Source organism: Anolis carolinensis, chromosome 4 (genome assembly GCF_035594765.1).
Source record: "Anolis carolinensis isolate JA03-04 chromosome 4, rAnoCar3.1.pri, whole genome shotgun sequence".
Classification (NCBI taxonomy): domain Eukaryota; kingdom Metazoa; phylum Chordata; class Lepidosauria; order Squamata; family Dactyloidae; genus Anolis; species Anolis carolinensis.
The window spans coordinates 102,253,396-102,266,690 of record NC_085844.1 but is presented as its reverse complement, the minus strand read 5'-3'; the positions used below and the strand labels follow the sequence as shown (position 1 = coordinate 102,266,690).

The following is a 13,295-nucleotide window of genomic DNA, read 5'->3' as shown; positions in this document are numbered from 1 at the left end:
GGGCCTAACAGCAGGAGCTCACTTCGCTTCCTGGATTCGAACCACCAACCTTTCAGTCAGCAAGTTCAGCAGCTCAGTGGTTTAACCCACTGCGCCACCAGGCAAGTATACAATACTCCCATTTCTGGTGATCATATAATAGGGTTTCCTTGGCAAGTTTTAATCAAAAACATACCAAGGAAACCCTAATATAGGATCACCACAAATTGGAGTCAGTTTGAAGGGATATACCAAGCAAGAGGATAAGTATAATAACTTGTCTCTACTGCAGCATCACAATAACAACTAGTGTGGTAAACTTCAATTTAGGAGACTTTCACTCCTAATGTGATTAATCAAGTAGCCCAGAAATGCTGTGACGTATTGTAGCTTGATCCTTAACATACTTGTTAAAAATCATCTTTTTGGGTACATATAATGTCACACTTACTGGTCAAATACGCAATACATATACCCTCTGCCAGTACTGTTTTACAGTATATTTTTTCATTTTTCTTTGGCAAAATATTATTATACACCCACCTGACATTCCCACCTAACATCCCCTGGCACTACAAACCTGTACTTCATGACAACAGTGCTGGCTTGTCGTGCAGCAAGCTGGTGTAAGCCGCTTAGTTGCTCCCACTTGCAGTGGGTGTAGAGAAACAAACCATACAGCTTCACCCCACAACTGATTTACTGTCTCATCTAACAGCAGACATCTTCCTTCTCTGGCTTGTTCATCTGCCCCCACAACAAGCAGAGAACATAGCCCCCCCCCCCCCCAACTCTGCAATATTTCTCTGGCTTCCTGGAGGGGAATAAACCAAGGAAGGGAGAGAGCCCACTGCAGACAACACAATAAGCCAGCATGACTGCATGGAGCGCCGTTACCTTCCCGCCGGAGTGGTACCTATTGATCTACTCACATTTGCATGTTTTAGAACCGCTAGGTTGGCAGAAGCTAAGGCTAACAGCGGGAGCTCACCCTACTCTGTGGATTCAAACCACTGATCTTCCTGTCACCAAATTCAGCAGCTCATCAGTTTAACCATACTCTCTATAGCTAACACAATAGCTTGGTGCATTCACATTTGCATCTGCAGTGGCCAAAACTCCAGTCAGATTTCTGTGCTGGTCCTTTGCACATATTCTCCTGCCCCTACAAAACCATACCTTTGTTCCAATTTTTACGTTACACAGAATATTGGTGCAATGAGATATTTTTAGAGCCAGGACAAAGTAGTCTTTCAGTCTTTAAATAGCAATATCTATTTATGAATGCCTTGCCTGCTTGTTCTGCTGAGTTGGGCTTTGTAAATCCTGTTGTTAAAGGATCACATCAAAAACATTCCATCAATTTCTCCTGCCCCTCCCCTTTTTTTTGTTCTAAGCATTTTTATTAAGTATCTGTTTCCTAAAAAATAATGCAAGTCTAGCCAGATGTTCATTCATCAGCAACCAAATGCTTGTTCTATTATGGACTGCATCTTAAAAATGTGCCTAAGAACAGAAGCACACATTGAAATTGAACTAACCTGTGTCTCAGTAACATATTACCTCCCTGCAATTCAAGTCATTTCTAAGAAAACTGTACTTAAAACATAAAAAGACTGCAATTACATAGGCAGTTACCTATCATCCAGAAATACACAGTGAGGTCTACAATGGATAATGATTGTAGCACTGAACAGTATGACACTATACTGGGGCAAACAACTTGGGTAGGCGACGGGATAATTTCCCAGTTTAAGGAAAAACTATGGCCTCAATGCACAAGAGGTATTTGCAGAAACACATAACTGTATTTGGGGAAATTTGGGGGAGGCTGAGGCTCTGCACCCAGTTTATAGCATGGGGTGGAAAAACAACCTTTTTTTTTACTCCAAAATATTTTGCAATCAGGTGGGCATTAATAACTGGAGGGCAGAAGTTCCTAAAATGCCTTGGGAGGCACAAGTAAACCAAACTTTGACTATATTGGACTATTGTAATGGAAAGACACTGATCTTCCAAAGCATCACTGACTAGTTAAAGACACTTTCAAAGTCACATTGCATAACTTTCTAGAGATTGATACTGACTAGCCAACACATTTGGAAAACACAGTTTATGTAACCTAAGTCCTTTCCCTGACATCTGTCTGAAACTGATATAAAATGTTTATTTATAAAAATATGCTACACTGCAGGCTGGGCCAAAAGGAGCTGCTGTCCAAAAGCAAACTCTTCAAGATGCTTCCATTAACCAAGAAGCAGAAGGAAGAATGAAAATTAAATGCTTTAGTAGAAAGAGACCAATATCAGAATCTAGAATAGGAGCTTGGAAAATATGATGATCTGCAATACTCTGGTAGTCTCACTTGTCTGGTCTAATAGCCAGAGAGGCATGAGTATTTAGGATTTTGCAAAGCCACTATAAGTAATGCTAGGCTAGTTTACAAAACATATAAAAATTGGGGGAAAAAAACCACAAAGAGGTGTGAGGATTTGTAAAAAGGACACCATGATGCAATGGATTGACTGGAAAGACATGTGGCAACAGCTGATTGGCTGAGCCAGCCGGGAGCCAGAATTCCAACTAGTTGCTGTCTCTAGCTTGCTGTAGAGACAAATGGTTTTAACTGCCACTTTCACCTCGGTGAGTGAAGCTGACTGCAAATAGGAAGGAAATGGCTGCCAACTCTCCAAAGCCTAATTATTTATAAGGCAAATGGGGCATATTTAAAGACTGTTTAAAGGGACTATTTATTTCCTATGTTCTCTGTGTGAATTCAAAGAGACTGCTGTACATATTGTTGCCCTGTTTGATCTTTTGAACTGAAGTAAAGTTACTGTTACTTGTTACAGTAACTTTACTGAGTGACACTTTATTATACTGCAGGGTTTATCTTGATTAAAAAACTCTGGTATAGCTTTTATTTATTTATATCTACAACCTTCAACAAGAGGAACCTAGCTGGGATTATCAGCATCATCATTTATTCATACAGCACCATCACAGTACCTGGTGCTACACAAATAAAAGACCAAACAAGAAAATCTAGTTCCATGCCATCAGGCTGACAACTTAAAGAATATGATCCCTGCTCCCCAAAAAATACAGGGAGAGGAAACAAATATTTATACCATAACCGGAAACTTGGGCCCCTTCTACACTGCCATATAATCCAGATTATCAAAGCAGATAATCCACACTGTCATAAACTCCAGTTTAAAGCAGGTAATCTAGATTTTATATGGCAGTATATAGATGGGTCTGGGTTTGATTCAGGACATGTACAACAGTGTGCTTGATATAACCGTTAATCCGGTTTTGGCCTGGGCTGACATACCGCATTCTGTCAGACCTCTGAAACATAATTGCTTTTGGTTCTGTTCCACCAATTTGTCAACGAAGGGGAGAGTGTTAGCATTCTTTCAGCAGTAACACTACCATTACTGATAAACTGCATTACAGAAGTAAAATCATTCATACGTATCTTATTGGAAAGTTTCTTTACACAAGCAATTTTATTTAGAGACCATAAAGACACCAAGCGGATAAGGAACAGCTGTCAGACTTAAGGATAAGTGAAAAAGGGCCTATCTAATCAGATTAATGAGACTTTTGATTAAGAACAAGCATCAAGTCAGTCTGAACAAACTATTTTTAGAAGCCAAGCTCAGTATACAGTTGGCTCACAGTTGTTCAAATTTAGGGAGAAAGACAGATAAAGACCGATGAAGCTGAAAAGGCTTCAGCTGAGCAGTCTTTTTTCATAAGCAATCTGAGATGTACCACTGTGTCAGTGTTAAAAATGGCAGTATGTAAACAAGCTAGTATTTATAGCAGTGATGCACAATTCAAATCTTTCCAGGGGTGCCTTCGCCATTTTACTTCACTTAAAAGGCCAATACATACAGTTCCCCCCAGGGCATACTAAAACATATGTGTATATTTCTTATTAAGATCAGTAGGACATAAAAGCATACTTTATTGGTTGAATTGTGCAGAAAGATTGGTGCAGATCTATTTTTGCTTCATATCTTTTATGTCTAGTATTTATTTTTGTTACTTAATCACTGATACAATGATAGAAGATTGGTGCAAGAGTGGCAACTTCAACTTTACAGATGTTGGCTTTAGGTGCTTTTACTGCATTATTGCAGGGAAAGCCAGCTGATTGCTAATCTATCTAAAATGCAGACATGTGCTTTTTATTTTAAGAACAAATAGGCATCTTGAATTCTGAGGTATCACACTGGAACATTGTAGTAAAGGTAAAAGTTTTCCCCTGACATTAAGTCTAGTTGTGTCCGACTCTGGGGGTTGGTACTCATCTCCAGTAAAAGCCCCAATGTTATCCATAGACACCTCCAAGGTCATGTGGCCAGCATGACTGCATGGAGTGCCCTTACTTTCCCGCTGGAGCAGTACCCATTGATCTACTTACATTTTCATGTTTTCGAACTGCTAGGTTGGCAGAAGCTAGGGCTGACAGCGGGAGCTCACCCTGCTCCCTGGATTCAAACCACCAACCTTTTGGTCAGCAAGTTCGGCAGCTCAGCGGTTTAATCTGATGCACCACTAGGGGCTCCTGGTGCATTGTAGCAAACCCAAATACCTGGGAGTTACTCTGGATTGTGCTCTGACTTATAAGAAGAACTGCTTGCATATCAAGCAAAAAGTAGACACTAGAAATAATATCATACAAAAGCTGACTGGCACAATCTGGGGATCACAACCAGACACAGTGAAGACATTAGGCCTTGAGCTTTGCTACTCTGCTGCTGAATACACCTGCCCAGCGTGAAATACATCTCACAATGATTAAACAGTGGGCATGGCCCTTGATGAGACATGCCACATTATCACAGGATGTCTATGTCCTACACTACTGGAGAAATTATACTGTTATAGATGGCATCTCACCATATGAATCTGCCGGGAAGTAGCAGCCAGTAATGAAAGAACCAAGGCATTGAAATCTCTGGTCCACCCTCTGTTTGGATAACAATCTCTGGCCCACCCTATGTTTGGATAACAATCAGTATACCAACAACTTAAATCAAGAAATAGCTTCCTAAGATCTACAGAGATACTTGCAGGAACACCTCAGCAAGCGAGAGTCCGAAAGTGGCAGGTTAAAACATCAATCAGTGGCTGATACCAGATGAGAAACTCCCTCTTGAGCACCCAGAAGACTGGGTGACTTGGAAGGCATTTTTTTCGTGTCAGGAGCGACTTGAGAAACTGCAAGTCGCTTCTAGTGTGAGAGAACTGGCCATCTGCAAGGACGTTGCCCAGGGGATGCCCGGATATTTTGATGTTTTTACCATCCTTGTGGGAGGCTTCTCTCATGTCCCCACATGGAGCTGGAGCTGATAGAGGGAGCTCATCCGTGGTCTCCCTGGGTTAAATTCGAACCTAGCAACCTTCAGGTCACCAACCCAACCTTCAAGTAACAAGGCTTTAATCCACTATGCCACTGGGGGCTCCCAAAATGCGCTGAACAGACTACACTCTGGGACCACGAGATGCAGAACCAACTTTAAGAATCAGGGCTACAAAGCAGAGTCCACAACATGCAACTGTGGAGAAGAGCAAACCACACACTACTTACTACAATGCAACCTGAGCCCTGCCACATACACAATGGAGGACCTTCTTACAGTGATACCAGAGGCACTCCAAGTGACCAGCTTCTGGTCAAAGGAAATCTAGTATAATGGCAAGTTTTTAACTTTGTTTGTGTTTTTAAATGCATTATAACTGTATCCTTAATTCTCTTTTGACACGATAAATAAAATAGATGCAGATCTATTTTTACTTCACATGTTTTGTGTCTAGTGTTTATTTTTGTTACTTATGTATGCACTGATCACTTCTTTTGCTTTGAAGTCAATGATAGAAGATTGGTACAAGAGTGGGCAACTTCAATTTTACATATGTTGCTGGACTTTAGTTCCCATAATCTCTCGCCAATGTCTATGATGGATAGGACAGATAGACACTGAAGTCCAAGACCATCTGAAAGGCTATACCTGCTCACTCTTACACTAATGGACGCTGTCCCTAAAATTTCACCTACAGTACTAGAACAATACAAAAATGCTTCAGTTCAATTGTAAAGGAAAAAGACATATTGTACAAACAGTAACTTCCAAATTAATTCCTTAATTATTCCAGTTTGGGAAAGATTCCTGCCTGAAACCCTATAGAACAAATTACAATAGAGGAAGTAATCACCTAAAATGTATCATATTTCATCCATTTATATGGAAACTGAAGACTGAGTAGACCATTTTAAGTCCATCAAAATGTTACATAATTACAGCCTGGTATTCATTTCTCCACATACATCAATGAGAACAAGGAGATACAATTTTAGACATTATTACCTTCATTCCCACCCTAATTTTCTTATGCCTTTTAAAGTGATCTAACTCAATCAATGAATTGGGTTGTGAGTTTTCGGGGCTGTCTGGCCATGTTCCAGAAGCATTCTCTCCTGATGTTTCGCCCACATCTATGGATGCCTGCCACAGATATGGGCGAAATGTCAGGAGAGAATGCCAGACAGCCCAGAAAACTCACAACAGCACAGCGATTCTGGCCATGAACGCCTTCAACAACACGTCAATCAATGAAGCTGTGGCTCAGAGTCTGCAAGAGTTGAATAGGTCACCACGGATGATCGGATGACCTGAAGGTCTCTCATTCATAATGTCATCATAAGTCAAAATCAACTTGATGGCAATTAACAACAACAACAAAAAAAAGGTAGTGCATGTCACCATACATTATGGCAATGTACTTCTCTCTATGCTAGTTTCTTCCAGGCATATCCATCTTTTTCCTAATATGCCAAAAATATGCTTTCACTTCTCAAAAATCTATCATGTGACGCCACAATGAGCAAGAACAGGCAGATGAGTAATGACTGAACTGGGCAAAGTCAGCAGACAGTCATCAGCAATTCAATGCAGTTCTGAATTCTTATGCAACCATCTATCATTTCTAGTGAGAGGGCAGCCAAGAATGCACAGATGCTGTCCGTGGCAAGACTAACTACAGAGCCACTGTTCATACAATGAAAACCTCTGTTTTCAACCTGCTCAGTTATCAAGGACTGAGGATGAAGCAATTGCTATAATTTGTGTGTCCTAACAAGGGTCTATTTTTTGGACTGCTCAGAGTGCTTTGCATCGATGATCCACATAATCTTTATGAGTCAGCATTTTTGTCTCCACGCTGCTGAGGAGGCTGAGACAATGACTTGCCTAAGAAGAATTAACAAAGAGCTAAGAGGAAATTTCTGCATCCTGGCTCAGAGTTTGCACTATGAAGGCTTTGTCACACAAGGCAGTATATCACAATTGGATAATCACATCTCCGGTTGGATGTCACATGACATAGGACATTTTTCTGTTGTTCTCTTGGTGGGAGGTTGTTTAAGGAAAAAACTCAGTGAATGGCCTCTCCTGGTACTGTTCTGCTATCATCTGAAGTGCAATAATCTAATTTCGCATCAATGCTGACTTGGGGTGGTCATAGGATGGGTTTTAGGTGTGGTTTTGGTTCCCATTGCTTATCAGTGACCAGGTGGACATTTCAATTTGCCTTCATTTTACTTTTCAATTCTTTTTCCTCTACAAAAAAATCCATTTACAAAATGACTGACTCCTGCCTCTCTCATACACACATACCAACACACTCAAATACCTGGAAATATGAGTCTCACAGTAAAAAAAAAAGAATTTATTTCATTACACTTTTTCAACCGTTCTTGTTGCAAAATTCCAGACTTGATTAATCACTGGCAGATTAACTGCTGTCAGATGAATGCCAGCATGTAAACTCAAAATTTGGTAGTGATTATTCAAGTCTTGGATCAGGAAACTGCTTCCCCTTCTCAAGAGTAAAGGTTTTCTCCTGACATTAAGTCCAGTCATATCTGACTCTGGGGGTTGGTGCTGATCTCCATTTCTAAGCTGAAGGACCGGCATTGTCCGTAGACACCTCCAAGGTCATGTGGCCGGCATGACTTCATGGAATGCCTTTACCTTCCCGCCTGAGTGGTAACTATTGATCTACTCACATTTGCATGTTTTCGAACTGCTAGGTTGGCAGAAGCTGGGGCTAACAATGGGTGCTCACCCTGCTCCCTGGATTTGAACTGTCAACCTTTCGGTCAGCAAGTTCAGCAGCTCAGCAGTTTAACCCGCTGCACCACTGCAGGTTCTTCCCAATAGACTTTTAAAATGTTAGACAGTTTTTATTTCATTTTGTTATTTGGGGTGTGGGGCATTTGTGTTCATGTGTGTGCAAGCATGTGTGCACCAAACTAGGAAAAAGGGACATAGTTGGATTATGCTGGATGTTATAATTATACTGATCCCATTTAAGGTGGAATCAAGTGTCAAACAAGGATGTGTTATTGCCCCAACCTTATTTTCCATCTTCATCGCTATGATACTTGTTGATGGGAATCTTCCCACTGGAATGGATATCATTTATCGGACAGTTGGTAAGTTATTTAACCTCAGCAGACTGAAAGCCAAAACCAAGGTCACAACAACATCTGTTATAGAACTCAAATATGCCGATGACAATGTAGTCTGTGCACGTTCAGAAGAGGACATACAAACCACTCTAAACACCTTTGCAGAAGCATAAAAGAAGCTCGGCCTCTCATTGAACATCGAGAAAACAAAAAATGCTCTTCCAGCAGTCACCAGCCAATCCCTCTGCAAGGCCAGAAATACAGCTTAATGGTGTAACATTAGAAAACATTGACCATTTCTGCTACCTTGGCAGCCACCTCTCCACAAAAGTTAACATTGACACTGAAATACAACACTGCCTGAGCTCTGCAAGTACAGCATTTTTCTGAATGAAGCAAAGAGTGTTTGAGGATCGGACATTTGTAGGGACACCAAGGTTATACACTTGCAAAACGTGGACTGTCTACAGATGTCACATTCAACTCCTGGAACAATTCCATCAGTGTTAGCTCTGAAAAATCCTGCAAATATCTGGGGAAGACAGGCAGACAAATGTCAGTGTGCTGGAAGCAGAGACCACTAGTATTGGAGCAATGCTCCAATGCCATCAACTCCGCTGGACTGGCCACGTTGTCCGAATGCCTGATCACTGTCTCCCAAGCAGTTACTATACTCCCAACTCAAGAATGGAAAACGGAATGTTGGTGGACAGGAAAAGACATTTAAAAATGGGCTTAAAGCTAACCTTAAAAACTGTGGCATAGACACCAAGAACTGGGAACCTCTGGTCCTTGAGCGCTCTAGTTGGAGGTCAGCTGTGATCAGCAGTACTGTGGAATTTGAAGAGGCATGAATGGAGGGCAAAAGGGAGAAACATGCCAAGAAGAAGATGTGACAAGCCATTCCTGACTGGGACTGCCTTCCACCTGGAAACCAATGCCCTCACTATGGAAGAACATGCGGGTCAAGAATAGGGCTCTACAATCACCTATGGACCCACCGCCAAGACCCTACACTTGGAAGGCGATCATGCTAAGACAACGAGGGATCCCCTAACTAAGCAACCTGCAGGTTGCAAGCTGGACAGATTCCGATGGTGTGTTAGGGAAGAGAGAAACCCCGATGCATAGCATTTTTTAAAACAGCGCTATGTTAGGAACCGGGTTTGATAAAGTCCTTAGTTTTTATTTCCCATCATATTAGATACAGCCCCCCCCCCCCCCCGCCACACACACACTAATAACTATATGCATGCACATATAGACAGACAGATACAGTGATGGGAATACAGTGTTTGCTGTTTTCTCCTTGAAGTGCCTGTTCTTCAGTCATGAGAGGGAAAGATCCAAGATGTAAACTCCAATATTTCATTTAAATATAAAGGTACTGTGTAATAATAATAATAATAATAATAATAATAATAATAATAATAATAATAATAAAATTACGATCTGCCAACTGCAAAAGGCCACCTTACTGGGATCTGCACGCATCATCCGAAAATACATCACACAGTCCTAGACACTTGGGAAGTGTTCGACTTGTGATTTTGTGAAACGAAATCCAGCATATCTATCTTGTTTGCTGTGTCATACAACGTCGTTGTGTCAATAATAATAATAATAATAAAACAACTACTTTATTTTTATACCCCGCCCCATCTCCCTGAAGGGACTCGGGGCGGCTCACATGGGGCCTTGCCCGACACAACAATATAATAACAGCAGCAAGACGATAAAACAAATATCTCAACAATAAAACATCAGCATCAATAAAACAGTCATAAAAATGACCAGGATTAAGACCCTTACTCACTTAAAGACTCTCAATTTAGACTCTGTCTCACAGAGTGGCTACAAAAGGGCGAAAAGGGAGAGCTGAGAGTGGAGTACCACCCTAAACAACTTCTACAGACACTGAGGCCCCGTCCACACAGCTGTATAACATCCACATTGAACTGGATTATATGGCAGTGTGGATTCAGATAAACAAGTTCAAAGCAGATATTGTGGATTATCTCCCTTGATATTCTGGGTTATATGGCTGTGTGGAAGGCCCCTGGGATAAACATAAAATCAAGAATAACTGATATGATAGTATTTTGACTTCTTACCGTTAAGGATAAGGCCATGCAGACAAAGGTGAACTTTTTGATATGAGTTGATGAAACAGTACTGCTGCTGTTCACCATTTTATTGCTGGGGTTATTCTATAGTAAAAGAAGAGAAAAGAGCATCAATATTAGAATTTGCCATCAAAAGACCACAACCGTATCTCCATTCCTATTTCCAGTTGCCTGGGAATATAAGCCCCATTAATTCTTATGGCACTTAATTCTAAATAAATATTTATAGAATTATTCTAGAAAGTAACAGATTTGCTGGCATATGTACAGTAGAGTCTCACTTATCCAAGCTAAACGGGCCGGCAGAAGCTTGGATAAGCGAATATCTAGGATAATAAGAAGGGATTAAGGAAAAGCCTATTAAACATCAAATTAGGTTATGATTTTACAAATTAAGCACCAAAACATCATGTTATACAACAAATTTGACAGAAAAAGTAGTTCAATACGCAGTAATGTTATGTTGTAATTACTGTATTTACGAAGTTAGCACCAAAATATCACGATATATTGAAAACATTGACTACAAAAATGGCTTGGATTATCCAGAGGCTTGGATAAGCGAGGCTTGGATAAGTGAGACTCTACTGTACTTACAAACAATGAAGGAGAAGAAGCTACTTTTTGGCTCCAAAAACCTGCTGAATTTGCAGAATAAAGGAATCAAGGAGAACAGACATAATTTTGTTTATTGGACTTACTGGCAAGCCATTGGTGCTCACTGATAAGTATGCGCAAAGATTCCAACTAACAGATATTGAAATGAAAAGCATTCTGTATTGCCATAGTATTTATTTATTTATTTCAATTATTTATACCCCACCCTTCTCACCCGAGGGGTTTTTGTTACCGTTCATACCATGGGCCTTTAGGAGCCCCCGGTGGAGTAGTGGTTTAAAGCCTTGTGACCTGAAGGTTGGGTTGCTGACCTGAAGGCTGCCAGGTTCGAATCCCACACGGGGAGAGTGTGGATGAGCTCCCTCTATCAGCTCCAGCTCCATGCGGGGACATGAGAGAAGCCTCCCACAAGGATGGTAAAAACATCAAAACATCCGGGCGTCCCTTGGGCAACGTCCTTGCAGACGGCCAATTCTCTCACACCAGAAGTGACTCAGGTTGCTCCTCACATGGAAAATAAATAGGCCTTTAGACATGTCTCTGAATCTCAGCTGCGGATTGAACCACAGTCCTTCAGCACACAATGAGTGTGCATCGCAATACTTAACTGGTAGCTATGGAACGTGATAAAGTATGTATTTTATGTGATAAAGTGTCACATGTGATAAAGCATGAATTTTAAATGTGTGTCCTTTGTTTAATCTCTGTTTTGTGTATTTTAATATGTGTTTTATAGAAATATTATTTAATATGTATCTTTTATAAAAATACATTTAATGTGTATTAGTGGTATTTTTACAATGTTTATGTGTTTTAATTATTCTGTAACCTGCCTCGAGTCACGAAGAGAGGTGGATAAGAAAATAATAATAATAATAATAATAATAATAATTATTATTATTATTATTATTATTATTATTATTATTGTGTGGTTTTCTGGCATTGTATATTTCTGCTGCTTCTGTGACTGTTCATTTGTATTTTGATTCCATAGCCCACTTGTCGATGGATGTCCAGAATCAGCAGCATCCACCGCGGTCCTTTTTATCCTGGGTGACGACCGAGCCAGTATAGATTTCGTTTTGGTTTGATTCTCCATAATGCTAATGGGTTAGGTGCTCTTAGTTTTGCTCTTCAGCTGAGGCCTCTCTGGCTTGGTTGGACCTGCTGGTAGTTACACTACCGCCAGCACAGCCCTCAGTCATCATTGGAGCAGTTAAGCCCCCCCACCACGCCAAGGTGGCACCTGCGCGGGGGTGGGGGGGGGTGGAGGGGGGAGGTTAAATCAGAAATTCCTCAAAACACAGCAGACAAAGAATCAGTACAAGAAAACTGCACTACAAACTAGAGCAGAACATTGCATGGAAAGTTCCTTGATAAAATTGAAGGAAAAGCTGATAAGGAGAAGACCTGGCTATGGCTCATGAATGGGACACTGAAGAAGGAGACAGAAGGCTTGATCCTTGCAGCCCAGGAGCAAGCCATCAGAACAAATGCAATTAAGGCCAAGATCGAAAAATCAGCTGATGACCCAAAATGCAGACTGTGCAAGGAAGCTGACAAAACCATTGATCATATCCTCAGCTGCTGTAAGAAAATCGCACAGACAGACTACAAACAGAGGCACAACTATGTGGCCCAAATGATTCATTGGAACTTATGCCTCAAGTACCACCTCCCAGCAGTAAAGAACTGGTGGGATCACAAACCTGCAAAAGTATTGGAGAATGAGCATGCAAAGATACTGTGGGACTTCTGAATCCAGACTGACAAAGTTCTGGAACACAACACACCAGACATCACAGTTGTGGAAAAGAACTGTTGCCATCCCAGGTGACAGTCGCATTGACAAAAAACAACAGGAAAAACTCAGCCGCTATCAGGACCTCAAGATTTAACTTCAAATTCTCTGGCAGAAACCAGTACAGGTGGTCCCGATGGTGATCGGCACACTGGGTGCTGTGCCAAAAGATCTCAGCCAGCATTTTATATAATAGACATTGACAAAATCACAATCTGCCAACTGCAAAAGGCCACCCTACTGGGATCTGCACGCATTATCCGAAAATACATCACACAGT

The 13,295-nt window shown here is 41.0% G+C and overlaps 1 protein-coding gene across 2 annotated transcripts in view; it reads right to left on the bottom strand.

The window, feature by feature from the left end:
• The window catches only part of ankh (ANKH inorganic pyrophosphate transport regulator), a 165,178-nt gene that overhangs the window by 26,374 nt on the left and 125,509 nt on the right, over positions 1-13,295 (bottom strand). For both annotated transcript variants that reach the window (XR_010005725.1, XM_003219797.4), the window contains exon 8: positions 10,585-10,680. Coding sequence is in view for 1 of the 2 variants with exons in the window: in XM_003219797.4 (XP_003219845.1) it covers positions 10,585-10,680 (96 nt within the window). In the remaining variant the exon portion in view is untranslated. The remainder of the gene's footprint in view (positions 1-10,584; positions 10,681-13,295) is intronic.